Source organism: Etheostoma cragini, chromosome 9 (assembly GCF_013103735.1).
Source record: "Etheostoma cragini isolate CJK2018 chromosome 9, CSU_Ecrag_1.0, whole genome shotgun sequence".
Taxonomy (NCBI): domain Eukaryota; kingdom Metazoa; phylum Chordata; class Actinopteri; order Perciformes; family Percidae; genus Etheostoma; species Etheostoma cragini.
This window is the reverse complement of record NC_048415.1, coordinates 12,254,328-12,280,927: the sequence shown is the minus strand read 5'-3', so window position 1 is coordinate 12,280,927 and position 26,600 is coordinate 12,254,328. Positions and strand designations below refer to the sequence as shown.

At 39.0% G+C, this 26,600-nt stretch overlaps 1 protein-coding gene across 3 annotated transcripts in view; it reads left to right on the top strand.

Moving 5' to 3' along the window:
* The first annotated feature begins 609 nt into the window (after nt 1–609).
* Nucleotides 610–26,600, top strand: part of xxylt1 (xyloside xylosyltransferase 1) — a 27,821-nt gene continuing 1,830 nt past the window's right edge. The window contains exons 1-4 of one of the 3 annotated variants that reach the window (XM_034882534.1): nt 610–1,153; nt 1,565–2,208; nt 9,555–9,702; nt 18,068–18,200. In XM_034882534.1, coding sequence (XP_034738425.1) covers nt 1,669–2,208; nt 9,555–9,702; nt 18,068–18,200 — 821 coding nt within the window. In that variant the 5' untranslated portion in view covers nt 610–1,153; nt 1,565–1,668. Of the gene's footprint in view, nt 1,157–1,423; nt 1,472–1,564; nt 2,209–9,554; nt 9,703–18,067; nt 18,201–26,600 lie in introns of those variants that run through there. The other 2 variants (XM_034882533.1, XM_034882535.1) reach the window with 2 other exon arrangements.

The following is a 26,600-nucleotide window of genomic DNA, read 5'->3' as shown; positions in this document are numbered from 1 at the left end:
TGATATTAATATTTGTGAGTTTAACACATATACACACCATAGACGTATATACAAAGTATATATATATTTTTATATACATATATATACAGTTGTTAGTTGATAAATACATACACATACACACGTAAAAAACGACAACATTGTGGTTCAAAACCCTTAGATTTACACACTTGTCAGTGCTCTCTGGCGGACAAACTGTCAAATATATGAGACACTGTAATTACCTCAAATTTAGTTTGACATTTCTGTAGGCCTACTGCCTTTTTTTGTTACTTTTCGGCAGACATATACACTGATAGGCCTATCAGTATATCTTTATCAAAGGAGCATCAAATGGAAAAACTCATTTAAGTTCTCCAAGACTGAACTGAAGTAAGGTAGGCTACTCAAGTAAATATTTATGTGTATATTTACATGAAGCACCAGGAACAGCATGAGGAGAAAATGTGCATACTTAGGTTGAGCTATTTAAAAAAATGTTTAAACTGTAACTGAATCTTAAGTTCACAATCACGGACAATTTGGTCAATACAATGGAGAAATAGAGACCTCAATAATCATGAACATCGAGTCTCATTTTACAACTGCACGTAAAAGCAGCATAGCTCGGAAAAGCTGAAGCCAAAGTGGGTGTAGCTAAAGTTGTGTCGTAGCATTTTGTTGCTAGGCTGCTAGCTAACGTTAGTGATTTCTCCAAATAGTCGTTTTACTTCTCGAAATCCCAAAGCCATGCAAATTCCGTAATACTTTTAGAACAACAAATGCATGCAAATACACATCAGCACTTTAAAAAAATCAAACAGTTTTTGGCTTTATGCTTGGTTAAACAAACAGCGTCGGAGGGCAACTTAAGCGTATTAAGCGTTTTAGCGTATCAGGCGCAAAGACGTCGCTTGCTAATAACTAGCATTCTCGCTGCCACTTGGTATGTCAACACTTTGCTGCAGGTATTTGGCATTCCGTGAACTTTAACTTTGTCGTTATATTTCAATGTAACGTTAGCTAATGTAACATTGCTTCATAAACGTGAGGATCCAGTAACATGTCGAACAAGCTGTCAAAATGGAACTGCAGAGATCAACGACACACTTTTGTCCTTTTTCTGTAAAGACACCCCATTTACCTAGTCGAGGAGACCTTCAAAAACCCTTAAAAAAAGGTAACGTTATTGGAATAGTATAATAGTATGAATGCATGTAAGAAAAGATAAATGACTTGAGGATCTTGATAGATTACATGAGATGTGTTAGTTAATACTGAATGGATGGCTAGTAACGTTACGGGATAGAAGCTGTGATCCAGCTGTGGATGTCAAACCAACACTATTTGTTATGGAGAGCATTACAAGTGTTTCCATTTCAGTTTTACAAAAAGTACAAGAATGTTTTCAACACAAAATCTTATTTTGCTAAAAATCCATTGACCTTATTAACACCTGTAAGTATTTATAAGTGGGTCCAGACTAAATGTGAATGTAACATGCCAGAAATTAGTGCACAAAAGTCAAACTCTTTATAACTGCGATCTCTGTATATCAGGAGTAAAATGAGTACTTTCTTTCTCTTACAGGAAAATGTTGGCAACTTACCAAAGATAATAATGAACCAGAGGGACACAAAACTGAATGTATTCCCTTGTGCGCCCCCATTCTCGTGACCCCAAGAGGGAGATATGGGTATCCTAAGACTGGTAGCCAGAATCATGGGTAGGATCAGTACTTTTAGGTCCTATCAGTTTGTGCTTCTCCTGGCTGCTGCACTTGCTGTTGTGGCTTTTTACTACTTTGGCTCAGAAAGGCAGAACTTCTCCAGCACCACTAAGAGGATCAAGCACACCCAGGCCAGCCACAACGCCAACAGAAACGATGCTGATCTAACTGTGGACACCAGGCTCTCACACCCAGTTGGATCTGAGGAGCAAGGAGAGGAAGAGCGAGATGAAGGAGGAGAGAGCAAGGGGTTAATGCCTAGGAAAGGGGACAGTGATAGCGCTGGTGGCCAACGCTACCACGCACTTATGATGTTCACCAAGGTGGACAAAAGCCGGAGCCTACAGGACAAGTTTAGGGTGGCCATGTTATCTATGGTTCAGCACGGACACTTCATGGAAGGAGAGGTGTTGGTGCTTCATTTTGTGAGTGACCAGGCCAGCAAAGAACTGGGAGAGAGGATGCTGCAGGAGTTTCTACTTGATGCAACGTTTAAGTATGAGGTAGGCAGTCTAAAAATGTGTTTGCACTACACCATGGCTATGGTATTGATTGATTTCAATATAAGAAGAAAAATCCTTATTATGTTTGATGTATGAGTTATTTTTCTAGTAAAGTTGCTTTTGATGTGCATTGAAATCACTTGAGTTTAGTTTTATGCTGATGTGATTGTGGGTTAGTCGGATAAAACATAGGCTAAAAGTAAAGTTAGTATTAATTAAAGGAGAATTCCGGTCAAGTTCAACATGTAGCTCTGTTGATTTTGAATTTGTAGTGTTGTCAGTTGTTTGACAAATAAAAACAATCGGTGCTGTATACACCATGTTATCCTCCTGGTAGATTTTGCACCTAACAGGCAAGTTTTGAACTTGTCTTTTAGCCTCTAAACATGCTGTTAGTTCCATTAGTGACACACAGTGCCTAGCCATGTACAGTTATTCCTTCCAAGTGAACACCGCGAATTTGACTGCAGTAGATGTGACAGAAAGGCATAAAAGTTGTGACAATCGACTAGTGTGGACTTCACTGGAAAACCGGAAATAAACAGAGGTATATGCACTGGCTGAATTAACGCAACTCTTGTGTTAAAGTTGTTGTAAAATCACAAAGTACTTTACATAAAATATACAAGATTATACATATTAAAACAAAAATACATAAAATCAAAATGCAGACTGGTCTACCAAAAGAAATATTTTTCAGATTGTATATTTAACTTGATTTCCAAACAGATACCGGTTGGGTAAAATACTTATATAAATTATAAATTTGGCTAGAACTTGGTCACATTGGGTACCATTTTATTTTTGAGCGATGGAGGCAGCTCCGAATGGGTTATATATAAATGACAGATTTAAAAACAACATAATTAGCGTTACTTAATATATAGCAAACAAATATGAACATGGTTAACAAACTGGAAAGTAAAGACTTGTTGGAAACAATTACTTTAAGGTACAATAGAATCTTTGGTGTTGGATCGATCAACATTGAAATCAAGCAATATCAATAAATAAGGTATCTGTTGTATTACTGTGTTGCAAACCGGCAAAAAAAAGAATCCAGGTGTATCGAATCGTGGGTCAAAAATTGTAAACTGAATCAAACCAAAGTTTGGTGTATCGTTTAATCCCTAACTACTAGTAATGTAAAGATGCGGTAGCACTGGATCTGGATGAGAAGGATAACTCTGGAAGTTGGAAGGGGTGTGTTGCGATTCTACCTGCTCCCTCTGCATCACAGGTTTGGGAGGCTAAGTCTCGAGATTTCAATTTGATTTTCCATATCGTTACAGCCCTAATAGAGTTGTACTTGTCCAAAGTGAAGTCGTGAAAAGACTTAAAAAAGAGCGTGTGATCACTGAATGAACTGAATATGCTTTACAGTTTGTAGATTTTATAAAGGTACATAACTTCGAAACTAACCCTTAACCCAGGGCTTGCCTGACTAACACATTGGCTGTAGGTGCTGTTTAAAGTTGAAACACATGGGGGCAGTATTGGCCTGCCAAACAAATCCATCACTTTAATTGGGAAATCCCTCCCCTACTGTTTTCTCTATGCCAAAACAGAGGATTATGTCCCCTCTCTGTTGCTCTTTCTGTTGCAAGCAACATCCTGGCCAGTTTCTCTTTTGAATTATTTTACGGAGCACAAGATCATAAACTTATTTACACTTTACTTGTCCCTTTCCAAATCCTCCTAACCAGCTAGGCCTTTTCTCTCCAAAATGTCTCATCATCTACAACATCTGGTGTTGTTAGAGCTCTGTGTTAGCTTAGGCAGATCCCATGCCTGTTTGGGTTGGTTCAAGGTTTGCGCAGCTTGGCAGTTTTGCGAATATGGGTCAGATTGCTTCTTGCTTATTTCACTCTCTGTATTCAGACTGAGCTCAAAGTCTTCTAGGGGCACAGCTGAAATGTGTAATGTTAACATTTTAAAATGTATGATGTTTTCATGGCTTGTTCCAAATCCCCAGCTAATATAACTATTAACTGACTATCGGACTTAATTCAAAATGTTTCATCGTATAAGTATTTAGGTTTTTGGTTCATGTTGAAAAGCTTGTAAAAAAGCTGAAGCTAAGGCTGGGGTTTTATTTTAGAAATAAAACTTGTTTTAACACGTCTAACACGTCTTTTTAAGTGTTTTAGACTATGGTGATGTTGTCTACATGCATGCTGCCTCTAGTACTCTCCAACTTCTAGATTCTGTGTACCATAGTGCTCTGCGCTTCTTAATGAACTCTTATTCCCGTACTCATCATTGTACGCTGTATGAACTGGTAGGCTGGCCGTCACTAAGTCTACGTAGACAACTTCATTTGTATATTTTCTGTACAAGTCAATGTTGGGTAAACTGTCGGCATATTTATGTAATCTCCTCAAGCAGAATTCCAGCCGTATTCATCTCCGTTCCACCAGGTGGCGCTCTTACCAGGTTCCAAGGGTTTTTACTGAGCTGGGGAAAAAAGCCTTCTCTTACTTTGCTCCATGGTCTTGGAATAACTTGCAAAAGTTGCTCCATCTAAAGGATCTAGTCCCATTAAATGATTTTAAGGCCATGTTAAAATTTCAAAAATGCATCTGCCTCATGTGACCTGTTCCTTTCTCTGTGTGATTTTGATTAGGCTGTATTTCTATTTTAAATTGTAACTCGTGTGCCGTCTTGGCCAGGTCTCCCTCGGAAAAGAGATTTCAATCTCAAAGGACTTCCTGGTTAAATAAAAGTTAAATAAAATAAATAAATAAAAAATACATGACTACCATGATACAATACACTATGATATAAATTGGATGTGTTGTGTTAGAGAGGACTAGACAAACAGTCTTTTTCTCAAAATACAGCCCAAGCTATTGTGCAGAGGGAGATATATTGGCCGATTTTCACAAAATGCAGATATTATTGGTTTTTGTGTCAGCCATTAAGTATTAAGAACTTGCTACACAATAAAGCCAAACTTGGCTTGAGGTGTTTTTGAAACTGTTTTTTCATTATGTAGTTTTTCCATTGGAGAACACCTGAAATGTTGATGCGTGTTGTTGTTGATGTGATAGGTATATCATTTTATTAATCCTTTGAAGGAAATTACAGTGGCACAGCAGCTTCAAGACAGACGTAACACCACACATTTACTCAAATATATCCATACCAATAAGTTAAAATGTAAATGAAGAAAAGTTTTTTTTTAGTGAACTATAGAGTCATAGCAGCTGGTATGAAGGACTTCCTATACTATAAAAAACAGAGCACTGGCCACCACTGTGTAATAGACACTGCAGAGCAAGGGTTAGCAGATATTAAATGACCTTAGCCTCTACCGCCTCCATATGGCCCTTCCAGTCCAGCTTGCTGTCATGCTGCCAACAAAGGTAACTGTGGTTGGCCACCAACTCCACTTCAGTGTCCCTTATGGTGACTGGTGTTGGTTTGATCCTCCTCTCCCCCTCCAGAAGTCCAAAACCGCCTCCTTGGTTTTTGTGGTATTGAGATGGAGGTGATATTCCGCACTCCATTTCAAAGTTTTTTTTCAGCATTTTCAAGTTACAAAGTTGTTGTGTTCCTCTCTACTCCTCCTCATAGCCTCCTCTGATAAGGCCGATGACTGTGGTGTCATCTGGGAATGTCTGCAAGAAGCATCTGTCAGTGTTCTGTTGGAAATCGTCTGTGTAGATGGTAAACAGGAACGGAGCCAGCACAGTTTCTTGTGACGTCCCTGTGCTGCTTAAAATAGTGCTTGAGACACTGTTCTTTAGGCATTCTGTGGTCTGAGCGATAGATAATCCAAACACCACAGGACCAGTGATGTAGCCACCTTCATCTTTCCCATCTTCTTCCCTAACCGTTGAGGCTGAATGATATTAAAGGCACTTGAGTCAAAAAGTCTAATCATCAAAGATGCATCAGGGGTGTCCAGATTTGTAAAAGCCCTGTCCAGCATATAAATGAAGGCATCATCAACAACACTGATGTTAGGCTGATATACAAACTGTAAAGGGTCCATCTGAGTTGACACACTAGTCCTGATGTAGAAAAGGACAAGTCTCTCAAGCATCTTCATGACATGTGAGATGAGCGCTACAGGTCTGTAGTCATTGTGGTGGTTGGGATCATTTGTCTTCGGGACAAGGACCAGGCAAGTTGTTTTCCAAGGCTGTGGGAAAAGTCTTTCTGGGTCAGAGGGGTGCAGTTCCACCGTTGTCCGCTAAGCCCATGGTTGCATTAAGACATGGCGCTGTTTCTGGGGGCTGCTTGGCAAGCCAAGCGGATGTGACGTGGATGTATCGACGATTCCATTTTTCGAGATTGTAACTTAATTTCAAGAGGGTAAGCCTCTCCTCCAAGCGAAGAACGCAGACAGTTTTGACGTACATAAGCTGTTTAGGTTTAATTACTAATGTTAACTAGCATTTTAGTTAGCAATAATTTGCCTGTGCCTATGTTATTTCCTAACATATACCTACGCTCTCTGTCTCTGTAAGATTGGGAATATTTGAGATTTCTCTTTGCACAGCTACCAGAAGACTTATAACTTTCAGACAAATTGCCCACCTCACATCTACGTTGTTGAGTTCAGTTGTAGGCTGCGTAGTAACACTCAGCCATCACCGGAAAAGTGCTTTTAATATCCTTCACTGGTCTCCGTGCAGAACAACGGGATCAGTTGGTCCATTCCATTAACTGTCTATGCTTAAAGGAGAATTCCAGTCAATTTTAATACGTAGCTCTGTTGTTTGTAAATTTGGAGTGCTGTTAGTAGCAAGAAAAATAAACAATTGGTGCTGCTTACACCGAACAGTAACTCCTGCCAGAGTTGGCACCCAACAAGCTTAAACAGGGCAAGTTTCAAACGTGTTATTAGCCTCTTAACAAGTTCAAAATTACATTAAAGTGCCTACCCATATGCAGCTATTTCTTCCGAGTGAACACAGGGAATTTTACTGAAGTAGATGTGACAAAAATGTGTGTTTCGACTAGTGTGGACTTCACCGGAAAACAGGAAAAAAACAGAGGTAAGTGCACTGACTGTATCAACATAACTTTTAAGCCTTTCTGTCACATCTATTGCACTCAAATTCGCTCTGTTCACTTGGACGGAATAACTGCACTTGGGTAGGCACTTGTAATAACATTTCGAGCATGTTTAGAGGCTAAAAACAAATTTAAAACTTGCCCTGTTTAGGCCTGTTGGGTGCAAAATCTAGCAGGAGGATAACTCGGTGTAGTTAGCACCGATTGTTTCATTTTTCTTCCTACTGACAGTACTCCAATTCTACAAACAACAGAGCTACGCATTGAAATTGAGTAAAATTCTCCTTTTGATTTTGGTTGATTTTGATTTAAAAAAGGAGGAGGAGATGGAGTGGAAGCAGCGATGGTCAGCAGACCAGGTGGGGGAGGCTGGAGTGATGTGGGGCAGTCAAATCGGTTGAAGAATCTGTTCGCCATCAGGCAGTGAACCGCCCTTTTGCTTCGTGCCTGCTTTGTGTTCTTCCGCATCCCAGCCTGTACCTGTCTCACTCCATCTTGCTGCAGCTGTTGTTCTAATTTTAACCCGTATGCTTCTTTTCCCTCCTTAATCTTCCCTTTCAGTACCTTTTTGAAGATCATTGATTTTATTCCTGTCTCCTTCCTTGAAAGCTTTTCTCTTTTGATTTAGCAAGGCCTTGAAGCTACTGGTAATCCATTGTTTGTTGTTAGGGAAGCAACAAATTGTAATGGATGGTATGATGTCATCATAGAGGAAATTTATGTAATGGGTAATGCATTTTGTTAGGCCATCAGTATGGTCTCCATACTCCTCACAGAACACATCCCAATCTGTTGTCTCAAAACAGCACTTCAGGGCTTCAAGAGCTTCAGGATACTACCATTTTGATGTTCTGATGATGACAGGCAGTCTCTTGACAGCTGGGGTGTTTGAGGGAGAGAGGTGTAGCATGTTGTGGTCTAAGCGCCCAAGAGGGGGCAGTGCAGTACATTTGTATGAATTTTTGACACTGGCGTACAAGAGATCCAGCGTTTTATCACTCCTGGTTGTACCACTCAACGAACTGTTTAAAAGTGGGCAAAGTCTTAGAGAGAATCACATGGTTAAAATCTCCAGACATTAAATTGAACGCGTCAGTGTACTGGTCCTTAAGTCTCCCATTAGTGGTGTGTACCAAGTCACAAGACTGCTAACACAAGACTGCTAAGACTGCTAAGATTGCTAACACTGTTAGCAATCTATTTTTAAGAACTAGTTGCATTATTTATTGTGGCCATTTAGGGAAAGTAGTAAACTTGGTTTACCTGACTTTTTTTTGTGGAATGGAATGGGAAGCCATACAAAACAATTTATAAAATATATATGAATCTTTCAGAAATATAACGATATAAACGAGGGAATTAGGTTTGGCTGTCCTTAACTAATTTCCTCTATCCATAGTTGTTGTTGATCCTGTTTTACCACAGCAATATACATTGCCGTGAAATCCCTAGCTGTGTCCATTGCTGTCCCAGTTGGTGAGAATTATTTATAGCAATAACACTAATTCTACCCACGGCAGTGATTTATGTGCCATTAGATCATTACCAACAACAGTCCAGAGACAGCACTTATTTCCACAAACGACAGAGGGCTTATGTTACTCTGCAAGGGATCATTAAATGGTGTTTGCCTGTCGAGGAACATGGGCCTGATTTATAATACTACAGCCATATTTTCCAGGTTTTTATCTGAAGCCTTTAACATGCACACCTACTGATGTCCGGCTTAACCAGAAAAAGCCAGAGTTTTCTCAGGAACCAAAACATTACTTTTTTTCCTCCTGCAATAAAGCTTTAATGATAATCAGTACTTAATATACAAAAAAATCCTCTTTCAGTAATCTGTAGATATATCTACTGTACATGATCAGAGCAAAGACTGCTGCCTCACAGCTGCCATGTGATTTAAAGCTCCGAGGAGGAGCACTGAGAGGCAGGAATCTCTGACACAAGAAGACAGTGTTTAATGGAATTTGGGTTGAAGATCAATAAGAGTGGCTGACCATCATATGATATATCATAATAACTTTTAAAGCTGGGGTGTTACAAGAACATTTGTTGTTTACCCTTTATATATATTTTTCTCTTAAGACAATATGGTTCTCTCACTAATTGTGGACAAATAAAAGTTTTATTTGAGAGGTTGCATGAGACAAGTAGTTGTCTGTAGTGCACTTTACATGTTTATGGTCAAATCAGAGATTTATATGTACCTACCAACATGTTCAAACAAAGCTTTAGTGATTTCTCATATTTTAAAGCTCTACTGCAGTTGGTATTTTGTTGTACTCACATGATTCCATTGTGTTGAACTGCAGGTGCTGTTCCATGACGTGGTGGCTCTCACACAGAAGCTGTTCCCTATTGTGGAGGCCATGCAGAAGCACTTCAGCGCTGGCTCTGGGGCTTACTACAGCGACGCCATCTTCTTCCTCTCTGTTGCCATGCATCACATCATGCCTGAAAGTAAGAAGAGCACATCTTGTCACATTTCTTTGTCCATTAAATAACCACTGATTTAACTTAGATTTAGAGCTATGGCTAATCCATGATTGTCTAATTAATTCAACTCTGTAGCATCCAAATACCTCTAATAGTTGTTGATGACTTGCTGTAATCTGAATCACTGAAGCATATTTTCTCTATAGATGTAGATTTGCAGAGGTTTTGAGATATGTTTCTCTGGCATTTCCTTCTAAAAACAATGTTCCACTGCTGACAAGTACAGTACATATTAAGCATTTCGGGTGTTTTTCAATTGATGATAATAAAAAATATATACAGACACTATTGCTGTAAACAAACCTTTAACCGAATCATCAAAAACTTAGATTTGATTGAAGTATTTTTCTGTGTATTAATCCATTTAACATACATTGCAATACTGTATTTTCAATTTGATTTTGGAGTTACCCTTCAAATTTGAGAATAGGAATTGTTCCTTAAAGTTTTAACATGTCACTTTCTGTGGGGAGGAAATTGTTCGTAGTGAACACCGGAATTTATTTTAAGCAAATAAGGAAAATCTGCAGAGATTCAGTTATTCAAATACTTTATTTACCTGTTGGCAGAAAGAAGACCTACGGTTTGCCTCTAAGAAAAGCATCTTTTAAAAAAATAAAAAATAAATACTGTATGTTACTGTATAAAGCTTTACAATGAATATTCTGCTTGTATTCTCTGGCAGACCATTTTTTAATTTAAATTCACTTGGCTGCACTGCTGGAAAAGGCAGTATGGCCAGGTATCCAACAGACACGGGGGATTCTGCAGAGACCATGAGGAGTAAAGAAGAAAGGATTTGTTTTGTCATTGATGCCCTCATTAGTGCCCTCTGTGTTGGGGCTGAACAATGGGGATCTGCTCTGTCGTGGTTCACTTTAGTCTATATGCTGCGTGGGGCATCCGTCCACAAATGACCCAAAACACTGGGGTTTTAAGTCAGTAGTCCCCAGAAGCACAAATATGAAACTGAAGTCTCTGTCTTACAGACAGCAGAGCCACCATCCTATTTTAGGTTTTGAAACTTTAACTCAGGGTCCACAATGGGTACTATGTGAAAACTTTAGATCATCACATTTTTGTTCTTTGAAGTTTATTTAATGTTGTGATTCAGGCATAATAATAAATAAAATTTAAATAGGGGTTGACAAATCATGAACCGTGGATGTGTTAATGTGTTTTTCACTCTGAAACAAAGAGTTAAGCAGTTTCATGCATTAAACTGTTTTCATAAACACTGTAGGATTGGGAATCACAGTCATCTGCGTGATTTGCAAGCTACATTTTTTCATTCATTAGCTTTCCACCATTGAACAATGATGCATGTCCACATTTGAAGGCTGTGGTCAAACCTAGGTTTTCTTTTAAGGATTTTTTTTTAGGTTTTAGGTTTAAGTAATTTGTTGTGAAGCACAGTTGTTTTGACCGGATTTTAAATATATTCCACGTATGGCATCGGGTGTTTTGTGTGAAATTTTATTTCCCCCTCAAGTAGTCCCTTGAATGACCTGGAAGTGTGTGTCTGATGCTGTCTTAGAGCTTATTACTACTTTATCTCAAAGGAAACCAAACCTAAACTAAAACCGTACTACTTTAGTCTACAATCGAAACCAAAAACGGTTCACGGATCACCATTCACGTGATATCCCCCCGACTGACAAACTGGCCAAGCGTATATATATCAGCCAGTCCCTGGAGTTGTATTTCCTGGATTTGAGAGCTGGACTCTGTGCTGTGTGGAGGCGGGCGGCTGCTGCCGCTAACAGTGTCTCACAGTGTGTACTCAAAATGCTTGTTGTGCAAATGGATAGAGACTTTTGTTTTGAGGAAAAAAAAACTTTTATTTTGAAAAAGAAAGTTTGGACTACAGTTTAAAATCCTCATGCCAGAAATCAGGAAGTGCAGAGTCCTCTTCAAACACATGTAGTGAGCAAGGGTGTAAGCCTCTCTTCACAACGCATAGCTCCTATGGCGCCATTTCGATGGGAACAAGCCATCACCCGTTAGCATTCCACAGGTTGCTCATGACACATCTACGTGGTCAAGATCAGTTGGAGGCTGTGCTCTCAGCTATCACCGGAAAAGTGCTTTCTAATATTCTTCACTTGTCTCCGTCCAAAACAATGGGATCTGTTGGTCCATTTCTTGAACTGTCTTTGGTAGTGAGAGGCTGTTGAAAATAGATGGTGAAGTGGGGAAGGACATTACTTGCTGGGCATTTCCAAGGATGTTACTGAGCCCACTCACAATTCATGTGGAAAACCTGGCTCTCCTCTTTGGAAATCAGAACAACAGTCAAGGCTATCAGATCAGCAGCACTGTGTTCTTCAAATGTAGAAAGGGCTAATTTCTCGCGCTTGTCTGCCAAACCTCACTTCGAGTGGTTTTCACCTAAATGAATTGCCCACCACTGCAGCCAGCCAGAGCTGTCACCCCAGTCAGATGTGAGTGCCATCGAAGTGCCTTCCTTTGGCTACACGCTGATCTATGCATGTCAGCCTGGCTTCTACTTGGCTGGAGGACCAGAGCATAGGTCCTGCAGATCCGATAGGAGCTGGCAAGGGGGAAACCCCCTCTCTCTGGAGCTGATAATTGCCAAAGTGGTGAGAGTCCAGTGGGGACAATGCAGGAGCCACTCTCCAAATTAGCAGGCCCTGGTTGCGTATAAGCTAAGAACTCTCTTTTGAGGGGATCCTATAAGTATCTGGGGAAGAAGCAGCCGACTATGCTCTCCATCACTGCCTTTGAACCCTCAAGGAACCGAGTTAACGGGACACTCATCGACCACAGGGGAGTGGAACTCGAACTGGCCGGTACATATAAGAAGGAGGAGACTCAGCTGCTGCTCAACGTCCGCTATATCAAAGGCCCTGTGGAGATCTTTGTAAACAGCTTAAAAATCGACAACTGGGCCCTAGAGTGACATGTTTCCTACTTTGGCCAATTTGGTCTCCAGTGACTGGAGAGTTTAGATCCAGGCAGAGAAGACACAGACTACATCTCTGCGTCCAACAGCAGTTCAGTGGGGGCAGCCATCCGAGGGCCTTTTATAGCCATGATCGTTACAGGCTTTGCTCTGTACCTCTACAAACACAGAAATAAAGTCCCCTGATAAAACAACACCTATTGATTAACCACATGTGCCACCCGTCTGCTTTGTGTCCAAGTGGTCACACATTTCTATTTAAAGAATCCTTTTTATCTCTAAAGGGCATAATGTGGTTGTCCTAACATTGAAAGGGTGGGGGTGTACTATTTTAACTGAAACTCTTCATTCAGCAAGCCTCACAGTAGACAGAACATCATTTATAATTAAAGACAATGAAACAAATGCGATATCTGGATATACAAACTAGCAGCTGCAAGTGGGAGGGCTGGACATTTAACATCTTTTAACTTGCGAAGTGGGACACGTGATTTAAGCAAATTTAATTCTATTGTCAAAAGAGAAGGGAAAAGTAGAAATGTCAGCATTAGTGTTAAGCCAGCTACACAGTCTGAATATAAAAGTGTTTGCTCAATTGTTATAGGAAATAAAGGTCAGGGAGGTCTGTATTTTTATTTTTACCAGACCAATCTATTTTACACGAGACTGTATTTTTAATAGGATAAGCTAAATAGCTATTATATATTGTATAACAGCTTTCATAATATATCATATCTTTGCTAAAGAAAGATATTTAAATATAAATGTTATATAGCCTACTGTATATGTGACAATGTTAAAAGAAGTAAATGGTAAATAGACTAATGGCTTCAAAAAGATGACTCTATTTCCCACACCATCTGTCCTTAAAGGATTAAAAATAAAATTGCACAATGGAAATGATAAGGTTCCTAAGAAACACTGTCTTTGTACGTAGAGAAGTGCTCCATGTTCCATCCCCTCTAGAGGTCTCAACATGTTGGGACTTGAGTCTCTCTTACAATCTCTATTTTCTGCCTCAGGTAAAAGTGCCACTGCTGAAGCGAAGTAGTCAAGGAGGATGTCAAAAATGCTAATTTATTGCAATAGTTTTTAGTTTGTATCTTTATTTACCCATTGGCAGCCATCTGTTTCACCTCCTGGTGAAATTCCAAGATGAAACAGCAGAAACATACATTTTAAAAACCTAAAGTCTATCTTTAGTTGATACCCGCTATAATTTGACTTCCCACCGTGTGTCTCCAGAGGGGATAACTATTCCCCATGGATTTATTGATATAACATAACATGCCAGGGCTGAACATTAGTGCAATGGTGGAGGGTTTAGCGCTGGAGCTAAATTTATATCCTGACTTCCTCTGACTAGTGGAGAGATTCAATGTCCCTACTGATTGACTGACGCATGTTGAAAAGCACATGTGCAGCAGTTTAAATCCTTAAAATCCGCAATTACACCTAATAACATATCGTACAGAAACTCTTTACTTTGATTCAAGATTTCTAAAAACAAGCAAAAAAAGTTGTGAAGAACAGGATTCTATCATTTTCATGAAATTGAAACAGTCAGTATTGATTGGACAGGTGTCTTAGCGGAGCTTAGCTAGCTGGTTATACTGTTGCTAGTCTCGCTTTGACAGACCCTCCTCCAAATGCGCTGAAAGAGAGTCTGGCTACTCCACGCAATGTTAGGGGATGGGAGGAACACCTGCTCTGGTTTAATGGCATTTCATTGAACCAATCCGATTCGTCATGGGCGCTGCTAAACTACGCCCAGAGCCGTTGCAAAATAGTTGTGCAAGAGAAAACTTACATTGGAAACATAGTCTAGTTAGCTGTCTCAATTTACCCTGCAGAGATCTGAGGAGCAGTCAACAATAGTCCTCATATCTACCAAATTTGAAATTCCAACACAAAAAAAGCTGAAGGAAATGGAAAACACATGCGTCCGGCGGAATTTCCTGTAGCACTGGAGCAATCCTGGAAGGAGAACGCGAAGGGTATAGACTGTCCTGTCGCTAATGTAACTGCAGCAGATGTGTTAATGGTTTCTTGATTAATGAACTGACGGCCAATGGTTTTACTTTGAATGGTCGAGGCGCCCGCATATTTCCATAACCTTTAATGTTTTAAAGCAACAACATCATACTGCAAAAGAGTAAGTTTCACTTATTACTACTTATTATTTTTTTAAATATCCATAACTGAAAAATCAACTTAATATTAAAGATTCAACAGATTAAAAAATACAATATTAATTACCTAATAGCAAACATTGTATCTGATGGTAAATTCATGATTTAAAGCTTGTGTTTTCTCTTAACATTCCTAGAACCTCTTCTAACCAGTGCTTGAGACTTGTTTTTCCCTGTTCACTGCAAACAGCCGTGGACAGTTTATCATTGCAGTAGAAACATATCAATTCTTGCATACATAGTGAGGGTGGGAATTAATTTCAAGCAATAGCAAATTTTTGTGAAAGCAGACAACAATTCCCCTTCCAAACAGGCCATAAGTGCTCATATCAAGACTGATATTAGGGCAAAATGAGGTTGACCTACTTTCTCCCTGAAAGAAATGGTGTTGGATAACAGTGTCTCTGTTGTTTTGTTGCTGAGTTGAGGTTCACTCTGATCTGACCAGAGCCTCAGGCGAGCTCTTAGCCACCTAACCACACAATACATTCACAACCCCCACACACCTGGCCAAGATTGAATTAAACCTCCTTTATTTCTACTTATCCATTTCGTTTGTCTTTGTTCTTTAACCTTACAATACCTAGAATTGACAATAATATTAGGACAGCTGTGCACCAATTAAAAGTGACGAGCAGCACTACAGAAAGATAATTGCCTGTGTAGGAAGTTTCATTTCACCATTAAAAACCTGTAGCTTCTTCTTCACTTTTAATTTCTGCTGAGAGGAAATGAAGAGAATGAGATGCAAATAAGAGAAATGCACCTTCTGTCAACTTTTCTTTCTCTCTCTCTTTCGTCTCCTCAGGCTCAGGATTTCTATAAGCGGAAAGCTGTCAGGGCTGAAGTATACATACACTAATTGACAGCTACTAAAGAATCTCACACAGTTTTCAAGATTATTATTTTTATGCTTTTCATGAAAGGGTTTTGTAATGGACATGTGCTGTTTTAAAAAAATGGGTTTTATACACGTACAAGCCATTTTTTTGCATGCCTGGTGTTCCTCTTGTTATGAAGGCAGACAATTTATAACAAATGTGGCATTATAACCAGCCATTGTTCTTTCATATCCTCAAAACAAAACGGTTATTCAAAATGATGAATTTATTTAAAAGGAACATAGATTATTACAGAGGCAAACTACAAAGGACAAAAGGCCTGTAGGTTCTGTTCAAATAAATAAAAATATATATAACCAAAAGCGGACTTTTAAATAGAACCATTGCTACTTTACCTACCTCAAAGGAAACCAAAATGTAATCTGTAATCTGTGCTTAATCTCAAACACAGGCAGCTTTAGCTTTAGTAGATTTATGATGTGATAAAGTGCAGAACTTCGGTGTCCTGTAATACATTGTAATGAGCTTTTTATTGAACCAATAACATCCCATGATCAAACGCTGCCCTATTTTAAACTCCACAGTACTTTGTGTTGAGTCATTGATCTCACGTCAAACCTACCACATCACACTGTTGTAACAACATCAGACTCTCTTCCTGTTATTCTCCCACTAGTTAAGCCCTGTTAGTACAAAGAAACAGCGTTGACCACTCAGAGATTACTGGTCCAAGCCCCTCTCTGTTGCCACAGTACATGAAGGCATTGTGATGGCAACTTCCTTGTTTGGAGAGCACAGAAAATTGCTGCGGCACTGCTGAGTCTTCTTTTTCCATCACTTGTTTCAACAGATACTGGCAAATATCTTTGAAGCGCAAACTTGTAGTCCATCATTGATCTCCCCCTATACTTACATGTACTGTATACTCTTTATTGTGTTGCATTTCATTGGCTTTGCTGAGGCAAAGGGTGTTTTTCCTTGTTGGCGCCTTTTAAATACAGTCCTGCCCACGAAAACGTTCTATTTTTACCCCAATAGAATAACACTAGCACACAATTAGGGTGATTAAACAGTTTTTTCACTAATTAGCTTTTTTTTAAGTTGATTTAACTTTTAAACCTACAAGAAATTATTTTTTTACTGGACACAAAATTATAGAAGCAAGACATGATTAGTGTGTTGTTTTCTAATTACTTTAAAGTACCATTGATGTATATCACGAAACTTTTAGAAAAACCGTACAGCATCAAGATGGGACCTTAAGTTCAAGATTAGTGAAGCAAATGTACAGCTCACATGCTGAATGAAGATGAAGGTTAAATTCAATTTGCCCTGCCTTGTATACAAATAAACCGAATAAGTAGGTAATTATGTTTTATTTTGGAAGTTTGGCCAGCGGTAATTACAGTATAATTATCTCATACATAATACACTTGCTGGCTCCTGGATCTCAACAAGGCCCTGAACCGATCTGAAATCATGTTGAATTGCACTTCTAAGGACCATGCAGCTTTTTATTTTTAGGCCTAACTCTCATCTCTAAAGTTCTTCAGCACCAGTTGTACCAATACCGCAGTTGCTGTCAAACCAACCTTCACCCAAAAAATGTTTACAGCCTTCAAACTAGAGGCCGTCACCTTTGACAGTTTGTCTAAAGCTGACAAGTGTTTTCATCAGGACAATAATCATGTTGTGCCCCTGGCACACTATTCCGGAGTATTTCCCAATCCTTTCATCACCATGCCTACCAGCAAAACATAGGAAGCTGAAACAATGAACAGTGAGGGTCTGAATATCCTGGATACTGCTGTTACCATTTCATCTGCAAACAACTGTGTTCTTTTACTTTGTGTTTGCTCACAACTGGCAAACCTGCACTTTTTTATTGTCTAGCTCAACTTTCTATACATTTTCCCCCACAAATTATAGACATTTTCATGAAATTTCTTTTGTTTAGGTCAACTGTCACATTACATACATGCACAGCAGAGAAACAGTGTAATGTGTTAAGCTTGTCAAGACTCTTTGTTCCTATTTTCTTCTCACTGTGTATTCCTGGAAGGACTTTTTTTAAAAGTGATAAATTAGTCACTGGATAATGTTCTAGTAATTGAACCTACATGCACAGTTAAATCAGAAGTTCATCTCCATGGGATGATTTTAAAAGTGGAGAACTCCTTTTTTGTCATTTATTCAACTTTGTTAAAAATTAATGATAATTCATCATTCAGTCACATGGAGCAGATAGAGGATGCTTGTTCTTTGTCAATCGGTAATCAGTTTAAGCGTTTAGAATAATGTTATCTAATCTGTTTTGTTTTTTTTACAATTTGATGTTGCCTTATCAATGTGTTATGCTCTTCTTTCAGGTCTGACGCGCATAGTGCAGCTTGACCTGGACCTGAAATACAAGACCAACATCAGGGACCTTTTCAAAGAATTTGACCAGTTTCCTCCAGAAGCGGTAATAGGCATTGCAAGAGAGATGCAGCCAGTCTACAGGTAGGCAGTGTGGCACAACCATGGAAATAGAAGGAGAGTAAAACAATCCATGAACTGTTTGCTGGGGTCATTTGACCAGTTTGACGATTGTTACTTCTAATGGTGACTACACACTTTAGTTGGGCCGTAAAGTGTGTCACATTTTTAATAAATCGAATTCAATAGCTTACCCATAGAAATGATGGAATCTAGCAATCCTAAATTCCTCTCTAGCATCAACGCAATGGACGTAGTGCACAAAAGACACCTCTCCATGCTTCATACTACTCCACTGCTTGTTTGTTGCAAAACCTCACCCCAGTGAGTCTATAACTTGCTGCAAGTCAGTTTATGCGGACGTAAAATCTTTGCAATGGCCGTACGCGTGACGGACAACTCTGACCGTGTTTGCTCTCTGATCATGTGACTTGAATAGGAATGTCACTTCTACTCTCATTCTATGTCTATGGAAAACGGTTTCATAATACAAATGAAATGCTTGGTCAGATTCTTAATATCATTGGAGAGATATTTCCTGATTTAATTCATTAATGTGCAAGATGGTTAAGCCCACAGCAGCCAGACTGAAACGTCCACTGATCACTGTTGTCTTGTTTTGGTCACTCAGTGTATCTTCCCTTTCAGCTGGTTTGTGCCTTATTTTTCTTCAAAATGTTGTGAAGGTCATCAAAGGTTTATTTTGCAATGCTGATATGCTATATTCATGCATTAGTGAGAGAAGCCACATTACTTAACATCTCGTTCCCACTAATGGTTTAAAAGCCACCATACTAATCTCACCCACTCTTGTTGACCCCAGATGGATTTTAGTTGCATATTAACAGTTATTTTCTCTCAGTTTCTAAGTGAGAAAGAACATCAGAAGTCTCTCATGTCTACTCTGATTCACAAGAACCTCAGCAGTGTTATCAGTTTTTATTTGTCAACTACAGGCAAAAATCTAAAAGTTGTAATGACACATTTAACTGAGACAATTAGTTAGTCTAATAATCCGTGTCATGGTTGTCAATGAAGGATCCGAAACATTAAAAATGTATATTGATGTGAAATGAATATTTGGTTAATTCTAAACTCAAAACTGGAAAAAAAACAGGGATGTAAATGATCAGATCAACCTCAAAAACAAAGTCCGGAGGTTGATTCATTACACACAAAACCATATTCCTGAATCTGGATAGTATCATGCTTCAGCTCTGTTTAACCTGAGTGTACTTTAGCTTTTGCATCAATTCCAGGCTGAATTTACTGAATGTGTGACAGTAAATGTAACTGAGTAGAAACCCTTTGAATATTGACAGAGTATGCTGAAGTGTTTCGTATGTGCTGCTTGCACGATGCAACTGTCTGGACTTTGAATGGAACTTAAAACTCTTCTGTCATCTTAAAAAAAAAACATTTAGGTGTTGTCCCCTCATTAATTATTAGATAATTGATTCCATTGTACAAAATCAACCAGCCACAAACCCCTAAGAACAATCCTTTTATCCTGGCATCTAGAGTGTATGCTGCAAGATAGTGATCCATGATGGCAGACTTTAAATCAACATTGCAATATGCATTGTTTTCATAAATAAGCCATTTTAAGTCCTTTGTGTCGGATACATAATTGAGGATTTGGCAGAATGTAAGCAGAAAGCCCCCTCTTGTCGGAGCATGTTTTGTTCTCATCCTGTGATTTAGAAGCGTCCTCTGTGTCTTAGTTAGATCTGTCTGGAGTCCCCCCCCCAAAAAAACAAAATTCTGTCCTGCGAGAGACTACAGGATCCTGTCCTGCTCCCGTTCCATTCCCTATGTTGTCTAAACAAGTTATCAGACTATGTTGCCTCCCTCTCAACATATTGGAATCTGGAGAGAGACTGGATTATTACCTTCTATCCGTTATCTCCTCTGTCACTGATTTTTAAAATAGTATCCTGCATTGTCGTTGTGTGCACACCTTTTTCCATGTCTTATTCCATCCAAGTCATGAATTGACCAGACTCATCTGACTACTACCTAACTAGTATTAAGCTACACACTTTTAAATAGTTGGATATCACACCATTTAGTTTCCCCAGGTTGTATAGCAACAATACAGGAGTTTCAGTGTTGCCGGGTAGATTGTTCTGTTACTTTATTTTGCCGCTGAGTTAACCACACACATAGGCCTATTATAGCCTTAACTTCCCCTTGTCTCTATGATTCAATAATTACACTGTGTAGTTTCACATTTAAATAAAAAAATTTTTTTTCGTAAACTAAATGACTTGCAAATCTTCCAACTCCTTCCCGCCCGCTACCGTTGATTTTAATGCTATATCCGTTCTTATCAAGTTACCAACAGTGAGAATGACTCCTGTACCACAGGAATCTGGTAACCCTTGAACATTTATCACCCTCTATTGGGAACCCTCTTTTATCAAGTAAATTCTTCAAACCCACTTTGACTTTATGTTAGGCCGCCTCGTGACGGCACTGCAGAGCTCAAGACTTCTCCCTCCTCTCAACCTGAGCTTTGCACACCTTTGGATTCTTAGTCTTTGTCATTATTTTCGGTGTTATTTTTCTTGTGTCAAAACAATTTTAATCACAGATGCAGAAGTTTCATCCATTGAGAAGTTTGGCCTAATTTGTTGAATGGGGAATAAGTTGTGATTTGAGTTCCTAGAGTTGTAATAAACTTGTGCAAACTTAAGCATTTTCATATCAGTCTTGTAAGTCCTTAAGAAGTTTTGGGAATGGATAAAGATCTTTCCATATAATTCCTCTTGCTTTACACCTCCTCCAAACCAGTTTTTCTTTCTCCTACTGACTTTTGTTCAGAAGTTTCAGATTAAGATAATTAAGATTCACACAAACTACTCAATAATTACACCAGTTGTTATTCATCCAAATTTCATAGTTATTACTAGCAATAAAATGTGCGTGTGTGTGTACTCAAGGGACTCTTGACTCTTTCAAGCTCTTTGTACCTCAGTTGATTTTTCCGTCCTTCTCCAAGACAGTAATATAAACATGCCTGCTTCGTTTAGACTACCTCACTGTTTTCCATCCAGCCACACCATCAAAACAGGACGTGTGTGTGTGTGTGTGTGTGTGTGTGTGTGTGTGTGTGTGTGTGTGTGTGTGTGTGTGTGTGTGTGTGTGTTCGCGCGCGCGCGTGCGCGCTACTGTAAATGAGCCCAGGTGGAGGATCTGCTTACTGGGATAAACATACAGCCAGGTGGTTTCCTCTGGGATTTTGAAGACTGTGTGAATGAAAAAACAAATCAAAACATTTGATTTTAGTTAAAATGTATATTTAGGATCTCTTGGCTCTAGCCAAAAGGTAATCTTTTCTTTTAATCTGCTTTTAATATTGCATTAAGAAATGTTCATTTTTGTCCTCAAATGTAATGAATTTTATATCTAGAGATGTCCTGATCAGTATCTGGGCATATTGTGGTATCGGCTAAAATAATCCTATTACTGTACTCTCACCAATGACAAGGCAGCATTTCACTGAATATATTAGTAAAAATTATGACTGAATATATTTTATGCACACCGGTGCAACTCTGAGTTCTGACACCTGGATTGAAAAAATACACACATTTGCTAAACTTAGAGCTAAGAGTAGCAGTGTAGGAACCATAAAGGTAGCAACTTCTCAAACTGAGGTGTGCCAAATTTAGTAGTTTAGTTATTTTTTCAATATGTCAAAAACATTAAAAAAACATTATCAGGACACCCCTACTAATATACATACACTGTCATATAGTGTCTTCTTTCCTAATTTGTTGGACAACATGGTTGTCATGGAGTAAAAAGTTGGGAAATAAGTATGTCATTAGTGGGAAGTATTTGTGTATGCATGCGAGACAGTAAAGCTTAGTCTGCACACTGTAAATGTTGGTGATGTAAGGTTTCTGTGTAAGCTGTTTTAGTAGTGGAGTTGTAGTTTTCCTGCCAGACTCCAGTTGGCACCAGCCTCTCCAAACAGATCTGTATCTCTGCCCGGCCACTCTGGCTCAATGGGCTTCCCACCCTGGGAATCTCTTGCTAACGTTGCGCCCAGACACACTCTTTTAAAAACACACAACCAACATAGCCGTGGATTGTGCCTCTTAGCATGCACAGCTTCATCAATTCAAATTTAAGGGATGTTAAAAAAAACGATAATAGGCCAGTATGTGTGCATGAATGTGTGCAGTGTCATGAAGGACATAATTGAGGTTTTTTTTCTCAAACTGTGGGGGTTGGTTATGTCAGGTGCAATTTCTGGATACAAATCCAAGCATTACATTGCAAAATAAAATGTGTAGTATCTTATGTGTAGTAAAGGGGGGGTACGCAACATAAACAAAAAGCTTCCTCACGAGGAAAAATTTGTTGAAAGTATCTCCCAACATCTTTAACGTAAACGAGAACTAAGAACCAAATTGTCTGTCGAGAAGGGGAAATGTATAGGTGTAACAGAATTTCATGATGGGAAGCTCAAAAAGACCTTATAGACAAATATTTTGACTGCTTCCAAGAGCCTGACTAGAGAGACTATGTGAATGAGAGACAAGCTTGACAAATGTGGGATTTGCTTTATGCTTCAATGGAAATAGTTCATGTAGAGAGCTCTCAGCCCCCACTCTGTTTTGGTGCTAATGGACAGAGCATTATGCAGGAGAATGCAGCCTCCCACCAGCCACATACAGAGCACATCCTGCCAATGAAAAGTTAATTATAAGAAAAATACCCCAAGTCTTTTCTCTGCAGCTGCATTTGTAATCTTTATAAAATCCTAGAGACAAGACCCAATCACACAGTGTCGCAGTCAAAGCCACAAAACCATACAATGAGAGACATTAGCAAGGAGCAAGTCACCCTCTTTAAGCTTCATGTATTGAGTGCCCAAATTTTGCTCCTAAAATCAAATCAAATTAAATCTTGACTTTAAAATATCTGGAGTTTTCTTTTTGGGGCTTCTGTATGTTGCCAAACTACTTTATGATGAAAAGGGGAAGACATTTGCTTTGTGTCCCAAAAAATAAGACTCCCCTGTGTCAGTAAGTGTTTTTATGCAGATTTCAGAGAGCAGGTGGTTTCTTGTCTTGAACAATGTCGAGAACGCATTTGGATGGGGTAGCAGCACAGAAAGCCACATCACCTGCTAATGCTTTTCATTTTCTTGCAAATGAGAGAGAAACTTCACTTGACAAGTTGACTGTGAAAGTTGGAGGCAGGAAACGATGGAGATGTGAACTGACAGAGCGTCTGGATTGACTGAGCAACATGGCATAATGACTTTGCGTAAAAATATACGCCAAGTTTCTTAAGCCAACTGGCGTGTTATCTGTACACACTATGAGCTATTTGCGTGTATTTCTGCGCTGTATACAGGGGACGGCAGTCTGCAATGTCACAGCATAAACATACACACTGCGTTGCACTTGATAAAGCCACATGGCAAGTCACGCAGGGTTGGGTTTAGGAAAAGAAGAAAGCGACTGTTGAGTTTAGTAAAAGAACCACGGGGTTCGCTTTAGGAAACACCACACATGGGATACAAACCCCGCTCTCCTGGGTGAAATCCTGTGTTTTACCCATCTACCCCCCCAGCCAACCTCCCTGTGTGGCAATTCGCCTTTTCATGCTACTCGCTACGGCTTCAGTTGACACACAATCGTAAGGTAATGTAAGTCAATGGAGACCCAACAGCGTTAATAAACACGCTAAAAAGCGAGTATGTGTCTTGATAACATGCCAATAATGGCATTAAATTGGCGTGTCATACATACGTCATTTCATGAGATCAGTCTGGACTGGAGTTTGCAAAAAGATTTAAATGATGCATATGCTGTATATATTGAAGTAATCCCATGCATTATATATATTACAATACACAAGTTATTATGTAAGTATTATGTGAGGCCAAACTCTTTCTGGGTTTTAGGTTCTTTGAAACAAAGCCAAAAACAACCCGGAGGTATTTGATATAACTGAGGGATGTAGCTAAGCTAGTAATTGTAAACACGTCTTTGTGCATCAAGCCTGCAGTTCTTCTGTAAATAGTGCCTGATGTTATTTATGTAAGAATGTGATTGCAAAAATATTTCCATGCAGATTTAATGCTCCTAATGTAGTTCATTGATGAAGTGATGATGAACCGAAGTACAATTTATTCCGGATAAAAATGGAATAAAATTGAAGATTGAAACTGAAGAAACTATGTTAACCATCTGGTTTTATTATAATCCTTGATAGTAAATATTCTACTGTAAGTAGAAATTTATAATAACAATCGTGTCTCATCTCTTAATTTCTAACCACAAAAACGCTTGCGCTATATATAACCAGTATGCTGTCAGTATGTTCCACTTTCTTAGGTCAAACCAGCAGTACGGCAAATTTTCCTGTGTAAAACTTCCTCACCCTGAATGTGTCTCAGGGCACGTAGACCCAGTGTTTGTCTTAAAAATAATAAATGCTCCAAAAAGGCCACAAGTCCCGAGCTACCAAACAAACAGATGGTTGAACAAAATTGTGTGGATAAGCTACAGCTGCTGAATATAGGTCAGTAATAATATGAAAACATGACTCAGAGAATCTGCCGGTCCCACTGGATTCAATCAAGCTGCACAGAGAAAGAAAGAGGTAACCTCTACAATCTGAATAATAATTATTCCACACAATTTTCCCACATGCGTTTATTTGCATCAAGTGAGCAGGCAGAGCTCAGCTGATTTTGTTAATGTGACTTAAAGGGTGATTTTGTATTATTTATTTATTTTAATAAATTGACTGCCCTGCCACAGCTCAGTCTGTCTTCTATCCCCATGTCTTTTAAGCCAACACACTTATTAATATTTAATCAACAGTAGGTTTCCTCAGTCTTGGTGAGAACTAGGAATAATCTCATTCATCCTTCATATTCGGGAAGATTAAAACACCGTTGCACTTGCTGCAGTCTGTATATGGGAAGGAGCATTTGAATTTTGTGGAAGCGAACATTTCACCCCCAATTAAAAAAAAGTACACCCACAGCACAGAAACAAGCGGTCTCCATAGACCTAATAGAAGTAATAAAAAACCACAGCAACATGAAAGTAATGTTGTAAGATAATGATAGCTGTAGACAGGACCCTGCATTTTTACCTTTTTTCTCAATGTGTGTTGTTATGTCTGTTCCTCCTGGGAGATCAGATAAAGAAATCATAAATGCTCATACATCAGGGGTTGAATAGGCAAAAAAACTCTTTAAACACACACTTTAAACTGGGTGGATAAATCTCTTTTTCTGGATGCAAGACAACTGTTCTAGCTTAGGTCAATAAACTGGCCCTTACCCAAACATCACTTCCTTCTTCTCACAACTCTACTTCTGACAAGTGTCGCTCTTTTCCTATACTCCAGTGTTCTTTGAAACTCTTGTCCCACTTTAGAAACCTGTATGTTTTACACAGACACTTTGCGGTATTACATTCAGTTTATCGCACCGTTGTGACAAAAAGAGCTAGATCAAATTTTTTATGCAACCTACAAATACAACAGGACTGTTGCTGGCATGTGTGTTATTCAAGTGTGCCAAAAAATATTGACCCTTTTATTACACTATATTGCGTATTACATAATATAAAGCAAGCACTATTACGTTAGGCTGAAACTTTTCTTTCCAAGGTTAACTTTGGAAATAAGTCCCACAAAAGGTCTTACTTGTGTGTACCCAAGTAATGTTTGTGCATATAAATGCTTGTTGAATGAAGCTCTGTGTCATTTTGCTACTTCAGAGTTGGTATGTTGGCAGAATAGGGTGCTGAGTTGGCACTGGCCTCTGGCACTTCAACATGCTCTGACATTGCTGGACCAGCTCTCTTCCTGTTTTTTGGCCACAGTGCTTTCAGTCTGTTCAGCAAACGTGGACTGATACAGAGTTGAACCTTGCTTTAAATGTTCAACAGCCCAAAAAGACAAGAGGCGTTTCACCATTGATGCACAAGTTCCAAACTGTGCATAGGGATAAGATCAAATTAAGAAAAATACTCTTATATAATATGATACGTAATCATCAACACAAAAAGTTATTGTATTTTACATACATGACTGTTTACCTTTGTCTTCCAGTCATCCTATAATTTTTAACTACTTGAATGAATCTATTTACTGTATGTCACGTGCTACCTTTTTGCTTGGGTTCGTTGTCAGTATGCGTGAGAGGAAAAAATACTTTAAAGGCAATCAGATTAGCCTTGTTGCCCAGAAACACAAGAAAGGGGGAAAACAAAAATATCTTCATGTGTTCTTGCAAAAAAAAGTGCTGAAAGCTTGAGAAGGGCTAGTTGGCAAGCTACTGTGGCTGATGAGGTAACCTATCAGATATGGCGGTTTTCCACTGCGTGGTATCTACTCGACTCGCCTCGGGTCTACTCGCTTTTTTTGGTTTTCCATTAC